Raw genomic sequence first — 24659 nt, forward strand, 5'->3', positions numbered from 1 at the left:
AGGCGAGTGACATTCCATCGGCAATCCAAGTGCTTGCTTTCATTTTATGGACCTGGTGCTCTAACTTGATAAGGCACAAGGCCGGTCTCCCAATCCTGAGATGTCATCATCTCTCCCCTCCCTGGGTTTCTTGTAATTTTCCCTCTCTTCCTTATCGTGAGACCCCTCTCCCTTCCTGCAGCATGTCCTATAGGAGCGATCCCCCTGATTGGTGAGCTCCACATCCCCTGCCTTCTCCACCACACAGCCAGTTCCACAAACCAACTCTCTCTCCTCCGTAGTGTTCTACTTGTGACCTTCTACCCTCTGTGCCCCCTTCTAGTACACGGCGTGTGGATAATTCCAACACGAGACTGGTGGTCCAAATTGAAAAGGATCCAGGTAAGCAAATACCTTCCTTCTTACTCTTTAAATTCCTTATTTATTCCCTTATATAGATGGCTTCTTCAATCCAAACGGGGGAAATGAGTACTCACTCTTTTTAGTCACTGGAAATATGTCTGGGTAATGAATATGCTGGCCAGAAAAATGAAATGATACCAACAGACAGAGCAAGCCTCCTGACTGGGTTTGGAAATACTCTTATCTGTTACCTAGACTTGCTATGGTCCCTGTTCAGTCTAAAGCGACTGTCAGTGAGGACATCTAAGTTTGTGTGTGTGGCAAAAGGCAAATATGGATTCTAAACCTTATTACTGGTCTTGTAGCAAAAAAAAAAAAAAAAAAATTGTCGTCAGCCTTACGATGCTCTCAACAGCAAACCATTCCTGCATGTAGTGCCTTGTAGTCTTCAGAAAATTCATTCAACATTAAGCTGTGGAAGGACTTACCTGCTAGGAAATTATTTTACTTTTTGCTTTCTCCATTCTGTTACATTTTTAACCATTCTACCTTTTTTCCTCATATCAGAATGCAGAGTTAACTCTTCTCTATTTTTATCCACCTCACTCTCGGCTGTGCCGAAGGTTTTGTCTAGGAGGAGTGGTATCATGTCACTATCTACATCTGAATTGCATGTACACGGTTACTTTGAACTCGTAATCAGAGATGGTAAAATACCTGGAGAGACAGGCTTATTTTTTGTTGACCTAAAGTTGAACTCATCGGTACAATGTGGGAGTGCGGGGGGCCGGGTAGGCTACGAGTGTCTCTGATGCGCAGCCCTGGGACTCTGTGACATTGTAGGGCTGACACGAGGCATACGGACAGTCACGAGTGCATCTTCCCTCCAGTTATTCATGATCGTTGTCTCATTTTAATGCAATTATGCGGCTCCATGGTCAAGGTGTTCTTTCTTCAAAGACTCCACTTTGAAATTGTTTTTGTTTTAGCTAAATATCGAACAGTTTGGAGAATTAAGCAAAAATTTTCTCATCCAGGCCTTCCCTTTAAAAGTGGCAGAGACTCCAAAGTAATCTCTGATTAGGGTCTCGGGATGCGTGTGGATTCACCGTCGGACACGCATTGAAGGGCGGGTCAGGCAGGCTTCTTCTGCACAGAAGACTGAGCATGCTGGTACTTCAGGAGACTGTGTGACATGACTCAGCCCACAGAACCATCTGTTTCTCCCCGTTAATCACAATTAGGCTATACGTGCACTAATTTCAATTCAGCCTTCAAATGCTGTGGGTGCTCAGCGAGGATAGTCACAGTTGATGGCGTCATCTTAGATTTCTTACAGGTGGACCAGTGCTCTTCCTTACATAGGAAGGGGCTAGTTTTCACCTTCCTGCACCCCCAGTCATGCTCCCTTTCCCTAACGTCCGGACAGGGGCGGCTCTACTCAGATGTGCAGCCCTTACCTGGACCTCCCCCGACGTTGCCTCCACTCCAATAGACCCATCTAGAAGGATTTCTTCCTTGGGGCGGCTCTGCTTCTCCGACTTTCCAGAGCCAGAAGTTCACTCCCAAACATAAGAGGCCCCTAAAATAAGAGTACTGAAAGTAAACTTTTCCCTCAGACCCTCCTGACACTTCCTCCACGCATGAGACCACCGAGCAGGAGGACATCCACGTTTATCCAGTCTTCTTTTTAAAGTGTGTTTTGTCTTTCACTGTGACAGATCTGATAGAGGGAATGGAAGGGGGATTAAAGGAAAGATACCATAACCCCCAATCCCATGCCCTCCCATGCCCCCCAACCTTCCATCTCCTCGGCTGCTGACGATGCCGAGTCTTGGTAAAGATGAGGAAGAGCTAGAACTCTCAGTCACGCAGCTGGAGGGGAAGCAAACGTGGTACAGCCACTTTGGAGAACGGCAGCCCCACTCCTAGGTATTTACACAAGAGAAACCCAAACTTACGTTCCTATAAACTTCTGCTTATGAATATTTTTGGCGGATTTCCTCCTAATCACTAAAACTGGAACCAACCCAAATTTCCTCCAGCGGATAAATGGATAAACAGGCTCTAGTGCATGCATACCACAGAATACTACGCAGCACTGAAACGGAGCAGACTGCTGGTACAGCCAGATGCGCGAATCTCAAATGCATCTTTCTAATCAGTGGTTATGTGAAGATGCATTTATTAAACTCATAGGATTGCACATTAAAAAAGATAACGTTTACTCCACATAAATTATCCCTCCATAAATCTGAATTATATATATAATTTAGAAGCAGTAAATGACATCTATATATCTATGTGTATATAATATATAAAAACCTGAATTTGTCTATAGTACATAAAACTAGCAGTAATCATTTATACTTATATGTAGCATATATGTGTGTGTATATCCACACGCATGTGCACGCATGTGCATGCACACACACACACACGCACACTTATGAATTGATGCTGTTTATTGTCTCTATGCCTCAATGACTTTGATTTCACAAAGCCCCGGGAGTTACTTGACAGGTGTGTCCTTAAAAACAGAATTCTCTTAAAGAAGCTGTAGGACCTATGGTGTTATCCATGATTCAACAGACATTTAGTTAGTTCCTTTTGTGCGTTAGGACTTCTGCCAGGGTTGGGACAGAAAAGTAAGCAGATTCAGACATAGATCTGTCTTCCTTCGTGTCTCGTCTTCTGCACTTTATTTTCTACATTTGAGAAATCAAATGCAAATCAAATACCCAGATATACACAAAAACCGAAAGTCAGATTCTAACTCTAACAGGTGCTTCGGAGTAGAGGATCACGGTGCTGTGAACCTGTAATAGGGGATTTGGCCCAGCAAAGTGGTCAGTGGAGGCTTCCCTGAAGTAGCCATTAAGATGAGATCTGAAGAACAGAAGGTGTGCAAAAGCCAGAGAGGAGTGGAAGAGCAACCCGGGCAGAAAGATTGGTGTCTACAAAGGTCTGGATGAGAAGAGCTCATGAGTCCCTCCACTGGAAGAAGTTCTCTGTTGAGCGTTAAGTGAGAAGGGAGGAGGATATTTGTGTGAAGAGAGGATGGAGATTGGAATAGGGAGCAGATCCCACCTGTCTCTTGTGTGTCCATATATCCAAGTTTGCTCCTAGCTTATACCTACAACTGTCCCAGCTTATACCCAGGAATAATAAATTATATGGGATCCTCTTATAGGTGATGTGAAGAGGCCTTATTTCTATTTTAAGAGCATTGAAAAAACACTAAAGACTAGAAATAATGCTGAGGGGGTCCTAGAGAGAGCATTCAACTTCTGAAGTCAAAAAGCTCATTCCAGCTGTGGTGTAGGGAGTAGTTGAGGCAACAGGGGTCCCAGTAAAGATACACCAGGGAGTCATAGGACTAGTGTGGCTGTCCACTTGAGAAATAATTCACCTTGCAATAAGGTAGACGTAATGCAAATGAGGAAGGGTAGAAAGATGTAAAAGATATCGAAGAAAGTAAAATTGAGAGGCCAGCATGTGAAGGAGTGGGAACAGAGATCCTGGGTTATGGTTGTCTGGGTACTGGTACCATTTCCTGAAATGGGCAACAGAAGGGGGGCTCGACCCAGGCACGTTGGAGGTGAGGAGCATTTGGGACATACCAGAGCAGATGTTAAGTAAACAAGTAGGTACACAGGTCTAGAGCTTAGACAAGAGACCTCAGAGGTATGAATTTGTAAGTCATCTGCATTAAGACATTAATTTAATCCATTTGTGTAGACGAGACTGCCCAGAAAGAAGAGAAAGGTTAAAAAATAAATAAGAGGGTTTCACAAAGTCAACAAAAATGGGCAAAGTATCTACAAAGCCTGATTTACCCTTGATCCACGACAACTCATCCTTTCCCAGATCTGAGTGCATAGTGGTAAGTACCCATTGATTGTATTTCTTGTTCTGTCTTTAGGGAGTGATGACAACAATCTTAATTCCATCTTTTATGAGCACCTGACGCGGGCCCTGCAGGAGTCCCTGTGTGGAGACTTAGTTCTTGGTCGATGGGGTAACTACAGCTCTGGTGATTGCTTTATTTTGGCCTCCGACTACCTCAATGCTTTCGTTCACCTGATTGAAATTGGAAATGGTCTTGTCACCTTTCAGCTTCGAGGACTGGAATTTCGAGGTAAGAATCTCTTCATTGTGGAAGTTGTTAGAGGCCGGTTGCCTAAATTAGTTCTCGTGCAAAGCTTCCATGAGAAGTCTCCGTGAGGGGAAGAACAGATTGCGGGGGCGTGGGGGGAGCTGCTTACAACCACCCTCATTTATGTATTCTGGTGTAGACCCATCCCGGCCATCTGAGGGAGTAACGAGGTGAACCGTACCGTCTGGTGAAAACCTTTGGCATGGCAAGTCAGAACTTTGGTTTAATCCTTCTAGAAAAAACTCAGATGTGCCAGGAGGACATGGAGCGTGCACGGGCTCCACCTGGGGTCAGCCAGACCTGAAACAGAAGCTGCTTCTGGGGTTTCAGGTGTTGAGGCCTGCATGGGGTCATCGTTCTGTGTCTGAGCCTTTTGTCTTCAACTGTACGATGAGAAGAGAATGGCGGCCTCTTAAAGTTGCGGGACTTAGATGAGATCATGTGTTTGCGGGCACGGTGGGGATGCTTATTGGTTTGTGGTTACGGAGTTGACCCGAATCTTGAAAGCGTGACCCCAGTTTTCCCATTAATCTGCCCCCGGGGCCGAGTGGGGAATGGGCGGGGATTAGCACAACATATGTGCTCAGGGGCCCTTCTCCTGTGTTCTTTGGTTATTCCCTCATTCGGTCCATGTTTTTCCAACACCTCCTCTTGTCTGGCCAAGTTCTAATTGCGGCGGTGCCATGGGCATGTGAATGAAAAGACTCCTACTCTTGTGGCATTGACCTTCAGTGGGACATGTGGAAAACAATAAACAAATGAGCAAACGAACACAATGGTGGAAAGTTCTATGAAAGAAGTAAATCATGTGTGTGTGACTGTGATCACCACAGAGGGCGGGGCTGGGGGCTGCTACGTTAGACAGGGCAGCCAGGGACGGCGGCCAAGGAGAAGGATGGTGCAGGCTGGGGGCTTCTGTGGATGAGCGGGGAACCCTGACATGACCAGAGCAAACCAGCAGGCCGGCCGCAGGCTGGCACGGGGGTTGGGGAGGAGCCCAGGCACGTGGGGCCTCCCAACAGGGATGAGGGGCTGCATTCATTCTGTGCATAATGGGGAGCCGTTTAGGGGATCTTGGAGTCACCCAAGCAGGGGAGGAACGGGGAAGCAGAGGAGTGCTAGGAGATTTGGACGTGGACAGGGCTGGGCTCAGCAGTGTTGGGGGATGCGGGAGAGAGGAAGCTCGACATTCCAGGTGGGGCACATGGGTGGACAGAGGTGCCTTTACTGAGACTGGGAAGCCTGGAGGCGAACAGCACTTTTGGGTTTGGGAATGTAACCAAGGGCTCCATGTTGGATATTTAAATGGACTTTTAAATGCTGTTGACTCGCAGGACGCCTGGGTGGCTCAGTTGGTTAAGCAGCTGCCTTCGGCTCGGGTCATGATCCCAGCGTCCTGGGATCGAGTCCCACATCGGGCTCCTTGCTCAGCAGGGAGCCTGCTTCTCCCTCTGCCTCTGCTGCCACTCTGCCTGCCTGTGCTCTCTCTCTCTGACAAATAAATAAACTCTTAAAAAAAAAAATAAATGCTGCCGACTCGTATAAGTGGATCTGTCAAGCGGCTAATTGGACTTAAGGGCCTTATATTCACTCAAAAGACATTTAGCAAGCACTGGGCTGGGTGCTGTGAGTACAGACGTGCCGGGCCCCACCTTAAGGAGTTTGGAGCCTTGCTGACAAGAGACACATACTGAGCAATGAGCATCATGGCAGTGCCATGCGTGGGGCGCCATGGGGACTAGAGACGAGGCTTCAGACTAGGCTCTGGGTCAGCTCAGTAGAGGAGAGGCTGCAGCTGGAGGGGAGGGTGGGCACGTGATGATAAAAGGGCCAAACGTAGCCATTTGGGGTTTCCAGGTGGTTTGGGAGAAAGGGGTCCCAGAAAATGCTGGAAAGATGAGTAAGAGCCAGGTCATCACCCTCCACAACCTCACAGTGACGAAAACGCACCTTTTAGCCAAGAACAAATTGCCATCATTTTATATCTTTAACACAGTTTCCTAACATTTTAACCAAGCATTTTGGTTCTAAGCTTTAGTCTTGTGACTATCCATTACTTTTATTAGAATTCCTAAATAACTTTGTACCATATATATGTGTGAATGTGCACGCATGTGTGCGTGTGTGTAAATACATACACACACACATATAGATATATATATTTTAGAATGGTGGGTTCTCTGGTTTAAGCATGTAATTCTATGCATCCTTACAAATTTTAAGAATTGAATTCGGGGAACTTACTTTGGAAAACATTACTGGGCCAAGGGAGTAGGGATCCAATTCTGCACAATGAACAGAGAAGCCGTGTTTCCCTGAAATTATGCCCAAATGCCAGAAAATGCCACAGGGGGTGGTGCAATAATGCAACAGCCTTGTCCATTTTGAGAGCTTTTAAGTTTTCCTGGAATTCAAAGGAGAATTTTTAAAGTGAGCCCCACTGACCCTGCATTAGAGCTTCTATCACAAGTGCCACGGGGCTTCCATTCTGCTGGTGAACTAACTGACCCTTGAGTTTCCAGACTTCCAAGTTACCTGGATGTTGGAAGCATGCAGAACCTTACCTGTGAACTTTGCAGACCATGAACAGGCGTTCTTCTTAACCCGTCGCCCTGAGAGTTAGGGCTTCGCCTCATACCATTTTGGAGAGTGAAACCAACCATCAAAAACATAATGGTTTAGCATGACAAGGATGTTTCTTCTTCACTGCTGTGTGGGTGGCTGGTGGTTCTTCTGCTGGGCTCACCCTGGGTTTCTCGGGCGGCTGCATTCAGCTGGGAGATGAACCAGGCTGGAAGGTCTGAGGGCCACATCCGGAGGTGGCTGCCAACTCGGGCCTGTGGCTGTCCTCCCCTTGCCGCTCAGTGTCTAGTGGGCTGGACTAGGTGTGGTCTGGGTGGTCTTGGTGTTCCAAAGAGGGGAATGTGGCCACCGTGAGGCCCTTTATGGCCAGTCTCTGAGACAGGCACCATGTCACTCCCATCATGTCCTGTTGGCCAGTCATCCCCAAGGACGGCTCCAATTTGTGTGGTGGAAAGTAGCCCTGTCATATAGCATGAGTCACTGGGGGCCAGTCTTGGAACTACACATCAGGCTTCCGAAGCTGCCTCAGGTGAAACCCAGAACATGGCTCAGAAGCAACACACCAACTGTTGTGTTCGGTGAGACCGCCCAGGAGGGTCTCCTACGTGGTTTTTCTTCCTCCTGCCCACCACAGGAGAAATGGAACCTGCCTATAAGAATGGCCTAAGCCTACTAATGATGTCTTGGGAACAAAACATTAGTTAACCTGCCTGATACCACTCACTCCTGTACAATACGTTTTCTTTGACCTAGTTCTACCGTAGACTGGAACACGATGCTATTAAGAGAGCAGGACAAAAACCCAAGTTATGCTGTATTTGCAGGCAGGATCCAGCGGACCTAAACGGACTCTTCCTTTTTATATCTTTTTGCAATATTTATTACAGTATTCCCAGGGAAGACCTTGTTTTCTTTCTCCTCCTGGAATATTTTTCCAAGCTATCCCTTCAGTGTTTCACTTTTTTCTCCAGTTTCCTATATTCCCAAATAGCTGTCTTTTTTTCGGTCAAATGTGACCTACTTCATTATGACCTGGGGCAGTCCAAATCCAGCTGTGCTCCCTTTCTGAAGCACACTGAAGCTGTCAGTGGAAGTGTGCACCGCTCATGGCACAGACTAAGTCTAGGAAATGAACAGCACACGCCAAAGGAAGAGGGAAGACAATTTCCCATGACTGGGGAGCAGGAAGCCCACCTGTCCATTTCTCACTGCAAGGGATGCAGCTGTATCCATAGTAGTTTTTAATTGCAAGCAGCAGAAATCAACTCTAATGAACTTAACCAGGAGGAGGGTTTATTGGAAGACATTGCACAGGGCACAGACTTTCTGAGAAGGCTGGAAAAGCAGGCTTGGTGATTCTAAGTCAAGAGCCATGTCTAAAATCATGCCGTAGCACTGATACCATGAAGTGGTCACATCTTGGCAGGGAGGAGGGGGGACATGGGCACTGCCCTCACTTTATTGACACCGTGATCCTGGATGCTGCTGCTGCCCCTGCTACCCCCTGAATCTGGATGAAGAGCCTCTGCTGCCACCACCACCACCCCCCCTTACAGAATACGTCCCAAGCACCTGCTTCTTTTTGTCACCAGCACATTAGTCAAAGTCTGGGGTGCAGCTCATGGATGAAGCAGAGACCACATGCCTATGTTCTAGATGCAAGGGAGGCTGGGAAAGAGGGTATCTTTCCCAAACACAATTCTCAGTTCCCAGAGCAGGAGATGACCACTGCCTCTTCCCAGGACTCACCATATGAGTACATTGGTTGAAGTCATCCTAGCTGCTGTCATGGCTAAGTCTCAAATCTCCCTGACTAGCACAACAGAGGCTTATTTTTGTACTCACATAGAATCTGATCAGTGAGAAGAGTGGTGGAGGTCGGGGATGGTTCCCTTCCATACCGTCAAGGGTCCTGGCCAACAGAAGCTTTGCTTAGTCCCTACACGTTGCTTTTGAGGTCACTCTGAGCTTTAGCATCAAGGTGGCAGGGAGTGGAGACTTGCCTAAAAGGTTGCTTTGGGACAGGACTGTACCTGTAATATATCATCTATTCTTCTATTCTATTGTTTAGAAACGACATAGCTGGCTGTAAGAGAAGCTAGAAGATGTTGTCTAGCTGAGTACCCAGGAGAAAGAATAAAAGTAAAAAGTTCATGAACAGTTGGCTGGTTTGGCTTCTGGGTAATTTTCCAAATATGCTGTAGAGATTTAGATCCTGGATAGCTCAGAAAATGATTAAGGTCCATGACATATATATATATTTTTTTTCTGTTGGCTGGTACTGTAGGGAACAATTGAAACCAGTTCAAACCAAGAATACAAATAAGGAAGCTTCATTTTTCTGTCCTACTCCTTTTGGCTCACACATCCCAGAATAGAAATAAATTCTATATTTGTTAAAGAAATGGGATTGTGGTACCTTTGCTGCTCTTGGGTTTATGAGTATTACTTGCATCTGCCTCACCAAGGAGCCTCTCAGGAAACCATTCAAGACTTGACAGATTAAGCATTGGCTTTAAATCAAAGTCAAGGTAACAGATAACACACTTTAGAAGGTCCACAGTGTGAGGGGCACCGAGTTCAAGGTTTTTCAAAAGAAATGAAATCTATTGGATTTTAAGTCCATTTAACCATCACTGTAGGTGGATATAGAAACATGGAAAAGCAAGGGTTGATTATCTGTTCAATCCATTTCTGTTCTCCTTTAGTCATCCAGGTGACCCAGGCTGATGGGTTCATCCATTCCTGTTAGAAGGGGAGATGATTGAGGACTCAGGGTGCTGTGAACAAGAGAAGCCAGGCTACTTGAAAATACTTGAAATAAAGAGGGAGAGAACCAAGAGTAGGAGCCAAAAGTAAGAGGCACTGGAGGGAGTCTCTTATGACATGAATGTGAACTCCGAGCTAAGGAGAGAGCACCAGCCTGTGAAGATGACACCTATGGTCAGAACTGCCACAGTCCCATCACTTCCTCCCAGTTAACACATGGGAAAGTGAGGAGCCAGGAGGTGAATACGTTCTGCAGGCTCACAGCTAGTTAGTGCTGGAACTAGGCAGGCTCACAGCTACTTAGTGCTGAAACTAGGCAAACCCACGTGACTCTCTAGCTCTTAACCAGAATTTCTCTTTCTATATTACCATTTTACCTTCTTCCTTCCTTTCTCCTTTTGGATATTTGTTTGGATTTGTATTGTAATGCTTATTTAGTTTGCAAACACTAAGTAACTGGGTAAAATACCTTCAGTCACTGGCACATCCTTTCAGAAGTTCCACATTATTTTTCTAGTAGCCCCCCCCCCCAAAAAAAGGCAACCAAAAGGTATTTAAGATATCAAGCTACTTAACAGAGCATCACAGGTGACTTGACCTCTCAGATTCTGGACTCATCATTGGATGAGTGATCTCTAAGTTCCTAGTGTATTTCCAGCTCAACAAGCCATCAGGTCAGGAGGTATAAAGTACTTCCACCATATGATGCAGTTGCAGGAAAGTTAAATGTGTCCTCTCTGCTGGACTCGAAGTATAATTTTCTCAGAGGGAGTAGGTGTTATTGGTGGACATCCCAGTCTTGAGACCATGGCTGTGAACTTCCTGCTAATACGGTGCCACACAGGGAAGGTCAGCACCCCAGAGCATCAGTGCATCAGATGATGATGGGCCTGGGCAGTGAAGCAGAGTGGAAGGATTTCAGGCAAAGGGAAGAGGAGGCTTGCTGTGATGGCGAGTGATAGAATCCCAAGGGCTGGGAGAATGGAATCCATAGTAGCTCATTGACAGTAACAGGAGAGGAGGGGGAACATATAGCCCAGATGCAGTTAAGAGATGTGTGTGAGGATGGAAGAATGGATGGAGTGGCGGCAATCCAGTTGGCCAGTATGAAGAGGCCACAAGAGGTTAGGTATCATGATTTTAAAGGAAGACATGTTAAGGTTGCTCGTGTTTCTCCCTAAGCCACATGCAGCCTCATGGGTGCAGGTAGAGAATGGCAAAGCTAGCCTTAAGCAGGATTGAGACCGAGTTGACTGAGTGCCATAAGGTAAACCAAGGACAAGGGAACTGACAGCGTGTGCAAGGGTGTGATGATGACAGCAATGGCCAGCCATGGAATGCCACCTGGGGTTGGGTGAAGTAAGGGTATGAGAGAGGTGAGGAACAGGACCTGGTGGTGGGCTTTCTGGATCCAGGAAATGTACGTCAGCATTGTTGAAGTTGTAGTGTTAGAGGAAATGAGCTAGAAAGACAGGAGGTGGTTGCTGGAGAGCAGTAGCTTTGAAACTAACACTCACAGGGGGACACAGTCTTTGGTAATCACAGCTTAGGGTCTTGGCCATGGAGATGAATGGCTGAGGTTGAGTGGAAGATGAGATCATTAGATGAGTGGGAGTCGGGGCTCAGGATGCTGGAAGGAGCATCTCTGTGGATCCTGAAATCTCCAAGAGAGGTGGCCAGAGGTATGCTGGAGAGTGCCAGTGATCCTGGGCCAGAATCTCCATGGACTTGGAATTACCTAGAAGGCCCTGGAAGGAGGCAACAAGGGAGAATGGTGCAGTGAGTATGGTAACTGTGAGTTATTATAAGTAGACAGAGAGAATGGCCTGAGAGCATCCCTGAGAAGCAAGAGGACATATTCCAACCTCCTCTGACCAGGGCACCCGAGTTGTGTGGGAAAACAATGAGCCCCACTCCAGAGAGCTGCAGAAGGGACAGGGAGAGGCAGCTTTCCAAAAGGGCACCAAGGAGAGGAGGAGAACGTGCCAGTAAGTTGAGGAATGGATCATGAGTCTCTGATGGCACGGTGAAAGGATCTCAAGAGTTTGTGGCCTGGGTGGAAGTCGGGTTAAATTCGGGTCAGAAAACGTGGTTTATCCAGTGCTATGGAAATGACGCTATAGGGGGTCCTGGGCTCCCCTTGGCAGATGACGTGAACTGCCATAAAGCAGTGTTCTCTCCAGGGTGATGAAGCGGATCCTATCATCTAAGGCCGGGCCACACGCAGCAGGGCCACACGCAGGGAAGTTCTGGGGCTGCTGAGATGGGCTTCAGTTACGCATGCAGCTTCCATTAGCCTCATTAATACAGACGGGACCACTACGTTTTTATCATAGCAAGATCAGTTTTCCAGAAATCTTCTTAGGGGAGGGCTTAGGAAATCTTAAGGAGTCATTTGATCAAGTGGCGTTTTGGAACCCCGTGTCAGAAATGCACAATGTTATGTGGACATTCACCTTTTCTATTAGTTGTCTAACTCTCGTTTCCTGTCGATTTATTCTTTTCTCAGTACTTCTTTAGGATGAACGATACTGTATTTGTATATATATTTTATGTTTTATATATACATTTCCATGGGATCAAATACCTCCAGTGTTTGCTCGTAACAGTAGTTCAAACAAGAAACCACAACCAATAGAGATTACTTTGTCCTCTTATTTAGAACAAAGTCATGAAGAAAATTATGGTTTGTTTTGTTTGTTGTATCTATATCATGAATCTTGGGGATCAGGATGTGGCCATGGTGTTGGTCATGTGGCCACATGTGGTAGGTGGTCAATAAAGGTTTCTTGATAATAAAATCACAATTCATAATTTTAAAACCAAAGCTTATTTTCAGTATTCCTGCAAAGCTTATAGATGCAGTTCTTTATTTCTGAAGGCTGTGAAATACTCTTGCTGTTAGACTGGGAGGCTCTCAAAGGCTGAGACCCCTTGTCTTATTCATGTCCCTCTCCTGGTGTGTTGACTGACTCATGTAGGATGCCCCATAAATACTGGTTGAGGGAGAAAGCAGAACCTATGTAAGGTTTCCTGAGCATCAGTTCTTTGCCAGGTACCATACTAAGCACTTCAATTATAGTTCTTAGAATATTCTAGAATATTCCCTATAATAGCTGTGAGTTATTATAAGTGAGCAGATGTTATTATTCCTATCTGAGACATAAAGAAATTGGGGGAATGAGATTCAGTAAGTTGCTCCAGGCTTCACAGTCCCCAGTAGTGGAGGAGAGGTAAGCATATGGATGTGGAGGTCCCCAAAGTCCATGACCTTTGCAGTATGCCACACTTTCTTGGAGTGGGGGGAGGGAGGGAGGAAGGAAGGAAGAAAGAAAGGAAAGTAGGAAGGAAGGAAGGAAGGGAAAAGGAAGGGGAAGGAAAGAATAAGTAACCATTTTTTAAAATAATCTCTCTGGTTGTTGAAACTCAGAAATTTAACCGGATGTACTCTTAAATCTTAAGATGGCGTCACCACTGATAGCAGCTCAGTTTCTTGAATGATCAGCTGCCTGAGCAACTGTGAAACCTGGAAGGCTCTTGCATAATGAGTGTGGGAAGCTAAGCACAGTTATCAGGATGTAGCCATACATTACCGGTGGATCTGGAAAACATCAAAAAATGGGATTTATGTGCCTGTTTGTGTGGAATGTTCTCAGCTATCTCCGAGTTTGGCTAACACCCCATAATCACCGGCCTGTGGGGACATTTTTAATATATCTGTGTCACTAATCTTATCTCAAGTTAATCTAACCCAAACCTTTTGCCTAACAGGCGAGTCCATGGAGAGCCATAGCTTCCCACTAATCTTGAAACTATCTAGAATTCTTTCTTCTCTATGACAACATTCAGGTCATTAGCGAGTCCTGAGTTCCTATGTCTACACGGCTCAAGTAAGCAGTTAAATCCCTTGGGTCCAAAGTTCACCCATAAAATAATAGGTTCTCCATTCAGAAATCCTACACACATAATCTTCTTCATTTCAAATTGTGTGACACGTCAGTAAGAGAGACAAAGCCACGCTTGTCTAGATAGGCAGTGTGGGAAGGAAAGGGGCTTTCCTGTTGAACATTCACAGAATCTGCCTATTTTAACAACACCCAAGAATAAGTTTGTTGGAGAAAAGTAAAATAAGACAACTTGGAATTAAATACGAATGAGAAAGAATCTGACTCTTGCGTATAAAGTTGAGTGTGTTGGTTTTCTCATCTGTGAGTGGGGCCGGAGGAGGAGAAAAACCATAGTACTCACATATAAATATCAACATATAATTATTATATATTTCATTGTTTCTTATACTTGTGCTTCAAATTTGCCCAATATAAATTACTCTGTATACAAAGTGACTTGGTTCATTTCATTTTCGTCTATGGACTGGTAGAAGAAAGTAGATTCAGAGAACTTCTGCTTATAATTTGTGAAGTCTTACTAGACAGTGTATGATAAGGGGGAGAAACTGACTTTAAATCCAAAAGATCAGACCCTTCTACCAGAGAAGTCACTTTTGAGACCTGGAGTCCTCATTTATGAAAGGAGAAATTACGCCGGCATAAGCAGGTTAAGGTGTGTGAGAAGTGAGATGCTATCTGAGACACCAGTTTTCAAGTTGATTAATATTACACAAATAGAGGGGCGCCTGGGAGGCTGGCTGAGTGGGTTAAGCCTCTGCCTTTGGCTCAGGTCATGATCTCAGGGTCCTGAGATCAAGCCCCGCATTGGACTCTCCGCTGAGCAGGAAGCCTACTTCCCCCCGCCCCCTGCCTGCCTCTCTGCCTACTTGTGATCTCTCTCTCTGTGTCAAATAAATAAATAAAATCTTTTAAAAAAAAATTACACAAAAAGATGAAGTTTTGAAATACAAATTCTCTGAGAAAAAACAATGCTGTCTCACTGGAAGGCGTTTCACCACATTTAAAATCCTGCTTGCTGAACAGAGCACAAGAGAATTTTTATTCATGTGGGTATGTCTTAAAACAAATTGAGTCTCCTCAGAATATAAAACAGTTACAATAAAAATCTCTGCTGGGCCCACAGAATCAAACATGTATAAATTATCCCAACATATTTTCCTCCTATTGCACACTGGCCTGATACACTTCCAGATTCTCCCCGTGATACTTAAAAGGTGCCCAAGTCCAATGCTGCTGAAGGCCTGGAACCTGGGACTAGAGGAGAAACTATCCAGTAAAATAATAAAGAACTAAACTCATTCAGTGTCTCAGGAGACCAGTCCTACCCCTTGACTCACTTCGGCTCCTGACCTCCGTTGTGTCGCACACATTCCTGGCCATCTTTTTCTCCATCATTAAGTTCGGATTAATTTCAAGGTGGTGCTTATCCGATGGATGTGTAGCTGGCAAGAGACGGGATGTGTAATAGGATAGTTTTGCATATAAATATTTATTTTTGTTAGAATAATTATTTCTTCCCAGAAATTAAATCTGGTGAAGGCTAGCGGATACAGAGAGTTTCTCCCAGGGCAGGAAGCTGGGGATAGATGACCAGCATTGTCCCCAAGAAGCAGTGGGGCTGAGGGGGGCCAGAGAAAGGCATCTCTGTGACTTTAAAACTATAGAGGAGGTTTGCAGGGGGGGGGGTGGGGGGGGGGGAGTGGGGTAGGCAAATTGCACTGTGTCTTTCCTGAAATTGACCATAATTCAAAAACCTTAAGAAGTCTTCTCTGATATTATTTTGCCCGGTCACTTAACAGCCCCTTGATATCACCCGTTAGCAGGAGACAATGCTGGTTTAGATTTCCCCTGTTAGCATGCCTATCATTACGGGTCTGGCACCACATGAGAAGCTCACTGTTGGGGGGTGCGGCATTTCTCCAGCTGGCTGGGCCCGAGCTCTGTCACACACATGTAACATGCACGTGTAAGGTCCAAATGTTCATGGAAGTGAACTGCTCTGAGCTTAGCTTTGACCGTATCTGGTGGCCTCCTCCTTAGTGGCCATGGCAATTCAGAAAGGATCTTTACTGTGACCCAAAGAGAGAATACCATTTATAAAATCCACACGCATCCCCAAGTGTGTGTCTCTGAGTCCCCCTGGCAGCTTGAAACGCACGGACTAAATCAGATCTTTGCCTAATTACGGTGCACTCCGTGGCCAGGGACTGGTTCTCTCCTGTCAGTCCCCTCCTGGTGGCCTTGTTGCTCGGCATCTGTAAAACTCTAGCCCAGTGTCTGGCACGCTGGGCCCATGAAGGCAGTGACCGTACGGAAGCGCAGCTCAGATCAATGTCCAGTGAAGTCGCTTTGAAACGCTGTTCCTGGAGAGCGCTGCATGCAGTAGGGACAACACGTGGGGTTTTCTGTGGAATCCCGTTGGACGCTTCGGGACACCTGAGTGGTGTTTCTCAAAGTACATGCGTCGGGTAAGGAAAGTTGTAGGGTCGAGAGGCCCGATCTGTACAATATGTCATGCATTTAGGCTTCCTCCTGCGTGTTCTCACCGGAAAATCGTACTGCAAGCTGACATTTTCTATCAGGGAAGCCTTCTGGCTGCAGGGAACCTTTTTTTTTTTTTAAATTTTTTATTTTTTATAAACATATATTTTAATCCCCAGGGGTACAGGTCTGTGAATCACCAGGTTTACACACTTCACAGCACTCACCAAAGCACATACCCTCCCCAATGTCCATAATCCCACCCCCTTCTCCCAAACCCCCTCCCCCCAGCAACCCTCAGTTTGTTTTGTGAGATTAAGAGTCACTTATGGTTTGTCTCCCTGCAGGGAACCATTTTTAATGCTTCCCTTTGAAGTCCCCTGTCACATAATGGCCAGGCATCTCCTTAATGTCTTCTGACCTCTTGGTGAACAGCCGTTCCCTAATCCCCATTACCATCGCTTCCCCTCAGGGGAAGTGGCTGATTTCCCTTCCCCAAGTCCTCTCTCCTTGGGCCGGCCTTCCCAGCCTGGATGGCCCTTCCCCCATGAGGCTGTCTGGAATGGACTGGAGGACGGCTTCGGGTTGAGTTTTGGTTACGGGACCTTCTGTTCAGGCAATCGTTCGCTTTGGCTTCCAGACGTTTCCAAGAGAATGTCGGCTCTACCTCTGGTCAGGCTGACAATGAGGGCAGGGTCCTTGCTCTCACCAGCTACACAGAATATCTACATTTCTGGGCTTGTTGGGGGGGACACAGTAAAACCCACTGCCACTCAGTACACAATAATTGTCAGAACTGGGTGGAGAGAAACGGTCCATCGCAAGGATTTCCTCAAAAGGATGAAGTTCTCCTGTCCCCAAGAGTCCCTGACATCTGCCCTTGGGAGACACGAGAACCACATCCTTAAGGCTGAACTCTTTGGCCACCCATAGAGGTGATTTTATGATTTTTCTTTATGGCTCTTGGGCCGTATTAGAACAGCTCACTGAAGCTGGTGTTTGTACTTTCTGGGCAATGCCGTTAAGGACGGTGTTCACTGTGTTCCGAAATATTCCTTTTATTAGGGTCCTGGGAATATTATCTTTCTGGTGTCTTTGCCAGAAATAGCTGTGACCCTTGCAAGGAATTATTTTGTTGTTGTCTTAGAGACACAAGAAACTATTCACATTCTCTTTGTACATTGGCTTCTAGAAAGCCCCGGTGTGATCTGTGGCCCACCTTTAGTAAATAGATAGGGTATCACAGAATGCAGTTAGGGTCCCTCGACATCATTCTGGCTTTGTCTATTTTTTCTTATCCCCCTTTTTACCTAAATTGTATCATTTGCCATTGTACCGTGTATGTCTTCTTAAATTGACTTCATTCCTTTTGGGAAATAAGTGTGAATAAATAAGTCAGACCCAGCCTGTCGCTGGTAGATACAGCAGACAGCACTTAAAGGGGAGCAGCGCTTGCTGTCTGGGGAACCAGCGAAGAGAGGCAAAAAGTGTCTTTGGGCAGGAATGGCTGCCCCACACTGTGGCCACACTCAGGAAATGGATATATATATCCTGTGTGGCAAGACATCTGGGATCTACTAGATATATTTTCAGTTCAAAACATTAATTTCTGCTGCTTTAACTGGGCATTCTTGTCTATCAAAACTAAGACCCTAGGACACTGTCAAAATAATTCAAAAATTATTTACTGAATGCCTTCCTGTGGCCTGCTGACTTAGATCATGAGAACACTGTGACAGAAAAGATGCCAGGAGTCGGTTTCAATGGAAACGCAGAGTGAAACAGCCAGCTTGCTCGTCATTCATTGACACGGATGGTGCAAGAGGTCACAGTGTAGGGACAGTTGGCCTCCGGTGCTCCCTTTGGAGGGGACGTGCTCTGAGCCACATGAGCCTCTCCGAGAAGACTGGGGTCCTGACTTGCCCGTGAGCAGCAAATTAGTGCACGTATGGAAAAGACTGGGTCTTTTAGTTTCCTCTTCTTTTACAGTATGATCCTTTAAAAGGAACAAAAGGTGTTTCCTAAGAGAAGGTGCTGGGACCTACCTTAACTGAGTGTTTATTAAAAGCCTGCAGCAGTTACGAGGTCTCTGTGGATGGCGGTCCTTCATGGCGCACTGTGTCCCCACCTGTCCTTTCATAGGTGTCATTCCTCATGGTGTGTGGTTTTACTTACCTCGTTCACGTGGTGGGAATCTAAACTCTGCATTGCACTGTGACACACACACACACACACACACACACACACACTCCAGTTTGTTTGATGTAAGGGGAGAGAAAACCAACCCTGACATCCAGACCCTCATAGAGAGAGAAATTGTAAAGAAATGCAGATCTGGGGGGGCATGGTATTTAACCAGTTTTGCTAACCTATTCGAGGTGAAAATCCTCCTCTCTGCTTCCTCCTTGTGTAGCCTAAGAACAGTCTCACTTCTTCATGGAAAGGGAGTTTCTTGTTGAATTATATGAATTGCTGGCAGAACTCCAGGGTGGTCAGTGTGCTGTTTGGTGGGACGAGATATCTCCCACCCCCAGAGTCTAGTGCCCGCAGTCCTAGGGGCCCGGTGGGCAATTGGTTAGGACACCGTGGTCGTTGCTCACTCTGGAAGGCCCAGAACGTGCAGTCGGACTTACTCACTGTTTATAGTTCATGGATGTATTTATATACATCTCTACCAGTTTGATATTGCAGATGAGCTAAGAGATCCTGGAAATGTTTTTAAAAAGAGTGTTTTCAGCCAAGACCCAAAAGCAGTTAAGTCTTGGGGAAAGACAAATGGAGTCCCAAGATCTGGGATCAGCTCTTCACTGTTACACTTTGCGTTACAGAACCTGCTTCGTCCCCCTTCCTGGTCAACTCGCATCTCATTGCCCATTTTCCTAACCATTCCGTGGGTACGTTATTATTTGAAGATAGTCGTTTTCCATCTCTGACCCATTAGGACCATCTCATTCATACTGTAGGGAAGCTTAGTACTGACACTGGCTTTACCTGCCACATGCATAATGTTATCTGCTGAGCATTTATTTTCTCAATACTGTGCATACAGTGATCGGGATTCACTTCTGCCTTTCATTTATTCATTATTCAGTCATTCATTCATTCAGGCATCTCACCTGAGGGGATGTTAGCACCCACTAAGTACCAGGCACTGTGGGGTCCTGGAAGAAGTGAATGGTATGGAAATGGATGTAGGGGGAGTTCTCATGTTTGAATTGTCCCAGAAGACATGTCGAAGGATCCAGAGAGTTGCCCTTTCAGCCATGACTGACTAACTGGTCCTGGATTATCCTTCTTGCCATAAACAATTATAAAACTGGGGGAAAAAGATATATTCAGTCAACTGAGAGAAAGAAGATACAAAGAAATCTCCCTAACATTACCCTTGCTCTCCTCCTGGAGGCCCTTTCTTATGTGTAGAAGGGGGAGGCAGCATCCAAACAAAATACAGTTCTCGGACTGAGCTAGCGAGGCAGAATTAGAGTTCTGGACCGCCAATACAGCTGGACTTTGTAGGTCAGAGGAGTGGATAAGAGCAAATTTCACAGAGAAGGTCCTGCAGAGATCTGTACAGGGATCCTCGTTAGTGATTGGATAAATGTTCACCTGCTAAATGTTGGAGGCGAGTCGTGGCAGAGAATAGTAACTGGAGAGGTGTGAGCTCACTGGAGGTGTGAGCTCACTGGGGGATATAGAGGTCGGACAGAGCCGAGGTGTAGCACTTCCAGTCATGCAGTGGAGAAACCTTGTCGAACATCCCAGGAATTCAACCAGGACCCTGGAAAGACCAAGCTGCAGGAGTAGAGATATCGTTGCGCTAGAGGTCTACTCTAGACACTCTCAAGATTAAGTAGAAGTTTCAGAAGAATCAAGCGGATGTGCAAACAAACTAACGACTTAACAGAACATAACAGAAAAGTCCAGACGGTCAATACTAGAGCATCAAGAGTATCCAGCGTGTAATATAAGTTTCTAGATATGAAAAGAAGCCAAAAAAAGTGATCCCAGGAAAAGAAAACAATAAATAGAAACACAGCCAAAGATGTTGAAGGGAAAAGAAAACAAGTTGCAAAAAGTTATTAATATTGTTAGGAAGTCAGAGGAAAAATGATCATAATGAATGATCCGATGGAGACTACCAGCAGGAAAAAAGAGAAATTCTAAAAGTGAATAAAATGTAATGTCTGAGGTGAAACATTTAGAGGATAAAAGAAAAGATCAGTGGACTTGAAGACAAGGCAATAGAAACTGTTCAAACTGATGCAAATAATAAAAAGTTTAAAGAAAAGAAACAGAAACCAGTGATCTGTGGGACAATAGCAAGCGATCCGACATACGTGTAAAAAATATAATAAAGTCATATTTTTAAACTCCTCAGAAGTGTTGCCTGCACTAACTGCCTTTGCTTTTTTCTCTCCCACTGTTTTGAGTTCGCTCAAGTGGCCATCCCCTCCCCCACCCATCATGACACCGAAACCTCTTGCAAAGATTATCATTCGCCTCCATATTGTCAAATCTAACAGTTAATTCCTCTTGTAATTTGACCTCTAAGCATCATTTAGCATAGCTGATGTTCTCTCTTCCTTGAAACTCTTTATTTTCTTTGTTAACTTGCTTTTGCTATGTTCTGGTTTTCTTCTGACCTCACAGGCCACTTCTATTCAGTCGTTTTTTTGGTAGCACCTCACGCTCCCAGCCTCTGAATGGAATGCTCAGAGCTTAGCTCTCAGACCTCTCCCCTCTCCGCAGGTTATTTTAAACAGCCCCTCTTTCCTGATAATTCTCTCAGATGTTATGAATCTCTGCCAGAACCTTTCCCTTGAACTCCGTATTTCTTCATCCAACTGCCCACATCTCTATTTTGATTAATAGTGAACAGCTAAAATTTCACATAGACAAAAGAAAATTCCCTGTCTTTCCATTTGCCCACCCAGAGGCCACTCCCCCTACCCCACCCCTGCAATCTTACCTCTTCTGTGAAGCATAATTTCACTTTTCACCTTACTCAGGTCAGAACCCCTCACACCACTCTTTGTCTATCTTTTCAACATCTCATATCCAAATTGTTTCACAAATCCTATCAGGCTACCTTCAGAGAGGTCCAGAACCCAATCACTTCTCCCTGCCTCTCCCAACGGTCTTTGTCCAAATCACCGCTGTCTCATCTGTGTTAGCTAGCAGCCTCCCCAATGCCACAGCTCCCACCCCTCATTCCTCTCCAGCCCATTCTCTGAACAGCAGCCAGCATGATCTCCTCCGACAGAAATCAGACTCCGTTTCTCCTAAGCTAAAAACATCCAAGGGTTTCTTAACCCATTCCGCGTAGGATCTTTCTCTTTTCCTACTTCTGGTTCATACATACGATCGACTGAAGTGTTTGTTAAATGCGCTACTAGATATCCACAAACCGTGTGGCTGGTTTTTTGAAACTAGATGCGCTACTTCATGTATTCGATTAACTTTCAGGAGGTCACCTTCAGTCCTCCCTCCCATCTGCAGAGATGACTTTAGGTCCCTGCTCTGCCTTGCAGGTGGTACCAGGAACCATGTCATGGGCATACTGTGTGTGCTTCCCTTCAAATCATTGACAGAGATGTTGAGGAAGATAGGCTGTCTCTTCTTCAGACGTGGTTGACACCCATAATCGTCTCCTGTTTGGGGAATGAACTCCTTTGGTAGTGTACCTGGGGCCCCCCACATGCCGCCCTTAGTCACGCGAGATGAGGTGACTTTCGAGGTTGGGTAGCATGCGTAGTGTGCCCGCAGAGTTGGGCAATGGAGTTCTTCCAGGGAAAGCAGCAAGGAGGAAGCCTTTCTTCCTGAAAATTCTTGAGCAGGCTCCTACACACTCTCAGACATCTCCACCTGCCACCTTTACGTAACCTCTTACACGCTCAGCTGCGACCTGTGCGTTTCTGGGAAGGGGAACTCAAGGACATAACCGTCCCACATTTCAGCCGTTGGTGTCTTGAGCATCATGAAACCTGTCTCCTCTAACACACACACACAAAATGGGGAGGAGATGGCCATCAGAATGAATACGAATGAAGAAAGGAATTAATGATGACGAGCTTTGCGACTCATGTGGGAATTAAAGAATTAAACACTGATTCCCAGAATTTCTCCAGCATCTTCCCCTCTAACGGAGGCCAAGGGGAAAGTCCATTCTGAACCGACGTGACCCAATGACTCCTTGTATAACGTCCATCCTGTCTGTCCTCTGCTAGGAACCTACTGCCAGCAGAGGGAGGTCGAGGCCATCATGGAAGGCGATGAGGAGGACAGAGGCTGCTGTTGCTGCCAGCCCGGCCACCTGCCACACCTGCTGTCCTGCAACGCTGCCTTTCACCTCCGCTGGCTCACCTGGGAGATCACACGGACTCAGTACATCCTGGAGGGCTACAGCATCGTAGACAACAGCGCAGCCACCATGCTGCAGGTGTTCGACCTCCGGAGGATCCTCATTCGCTACTACATCAAGGTATTGCTGCCCTGGGCCCCGGGCGCTTGTCTGAGGAATAGTTCTGGGCTGGGTCAAGGGGCTCCTGAGATGTTTTGCAAAAAGCTGGATTCTGAAGCTTCCCCTTATCTTCTGAATCGGAGCCCCCGCTAGGTTTGGGAACCACTGGTTTTGCGAAAAATCCTCTAGGGCTTTGGTTTTGCTTGGGGTTCATGGCCTGAGTCACTGTCTAAGTCTGGACATTCACAGGGAGTTCCTTTTTTTACCCGGATCTGTTTTGTCTGTTCTAACCGAGCCGGGTCTTGGTGAGGGGGCAATTGTAAATGGCAGCGTCCAGACATCTCCAGGCCTCCATGGTTATGTGTCCCAAGTATTGATTTAGATGCTCAGCCATTTCCACTCTAGAACCAGAATGGTTTTATAAGCTTAATAGGAAAACCCCAAAAGTAGAGTGAAATGGCCCAGTTAGGATTAGTTAGGATTAGTTACGACAGCCTTTCTTCCTCACTTGGGTGGAGACAAGAGCATCCTTTGCCTGTAGCTCAGTATCCACGTCTGCACCACCGCTCCAACCTCAGAAAATGTCCGTTTGCAACTGAGTCTCCCAGAGAACGAGTGTGAGCTTTGAGCGAGGGTGTGGAGGGCCAGGGGGGCATCGGTGTTTTCCAAAGGGGGAGGGACAGATGGGAGCAGCCAAGGCTGAGGAGGTCTTTGCATTGGCTCCTGCTCTGTGGGAGCACTTTGCCTGCGGGAGCCCTGGAGCCTGGCCTCGGAGGGGTCCACATCTTAATGCCTTTTCCCACGGGGACGCTCATCTGTCTGCCATCTCAGATGCCCGCCCACTGAGGCTGAAAGAGGGGTTCCGGCAGAGATGAGGAAATGCAAAACTGAAAGAGAACACGGGGGCCTGGAGCTTCAGGGGTTTCCACCAATTGGAAAGGAAGACATTTTGAGACTTGGAATAGCTACTTAGGAGGGTCCCTTGCGTGCACCAGTACGGCTAAAGTTTACAGGAAATCGAGGACAGGTTGCAAAAAGTCAGAAGGTTAAGTAACTCGTTAATTATCACATCCCCAGGCAGTTGCAATGAGAAATGTTCATGACATGCTCTCCTGCACAGACTCTGTAAGACAGGGTCAGTGGCTCGTGGTCACCACCTTGATGCACAAGTTTCATCCTACCTCACCCAAACCGTCGGTGTTTCGCCCAGCCTTATATACGCGGGGGGAGATTTGGAAAGCAGATCGGGGAGCGGTGAGCTCCTGCCTCCTGACCCCACAGTTTGCTCCCTCGGCCTTATGAACTAGGCTGCAAGACGTTTTCTTCCAGAGCCAATCCTGGATTTGGCAGTGGGTCCTGAAAGAGCCGTGGTACGCTCCTGTGAGGTCTGTCTGTCTCGCAAGTGAACGAGGAAGGGGGTGGCAGCTCTGTGCTGGGAAGTCCTAGGCACCTGGGTTCCTTCTGCCACCTGCTGCACCACTTTGGAAACTTCGTGTTCCTAGATGGAAGCTTAAAAGGATGGAAAGGAGATCCACAGGCATGCACCTGTGGTCCCCGAGAAAGGCTCCTGGCAGCTGCCACAGTAGGTCCCTGTTGTATCCTGTGGTTAGAAGCTTGTCCATGTCAGCTGAGCGGGGTGGGGAATGTGCATTCTGGGGAGCCTGGAACCCAGACAGAAACTGCCCAGAGCCCCCGTGTTGTTTGCGGCGGTTTCCACTCTGCCCCATCCCCTCCACTCCCGCCTGTGCACACACATTCCCTGTGGTCCCTGCCCCCACCCAGCCAGTAGTCCTCCAGCTCCCCCCACCGCCTCCCTGCACACAAGTTCCCCTGGGGCCATGCTCTGAAATCTCTCCTACTCACCCTGTAGCAGCTCCCTCAGCACAGGAGCCGCACGTGCCCGACTCCTCTCTGGGTCCCCGGGGTTCAGTGTGATGACTTGCATAGGGCGGTGTCC

The 24659-nt window shown here is 46.6% G+C and overlaps 1 protein-coding gene across 2 annotated transcripts in view; it reads left to right on the forward strand.

Moving 5' to 3' along the window:
* Nucleotides 1-24659, forward strand: part of PCNX2 (pecanex 2) — a 313350-nt gene that overhangs the window by 259565 nt on the left and 29126 nt on the right. For both annotated transcript variants that reach the window (XM_059397306.1, XM_059397305.1), the window contains exons 24-26: nt 323-381; nt 4268-4483; nt 22470-22723. In XM_059397306.1, coding sequence (XP_059253289.1) covers nt 323-381; nt 4268-4483; nt 22470-22723 — 529 coding nt within the window. The remainder of the gene's footprint in view (nt 1-322; nt 382-4267; nt 4484-22469; nt 22724-24659) is intronic.

Source organism: Mustela nigripes, chromosome 4 (assembly GCF_022355385.1).
Source record: "Mustela nigripes isolate SB6536 chromosome 4, MUSNIG.SB6536, whole genome shotgun sequence".
Lineage (NCBI taxonomy): Eukaryota > Metazoa > Chordata > Mammalia > Carnivora > Mustelidae > Mustela > Mustela nigripes.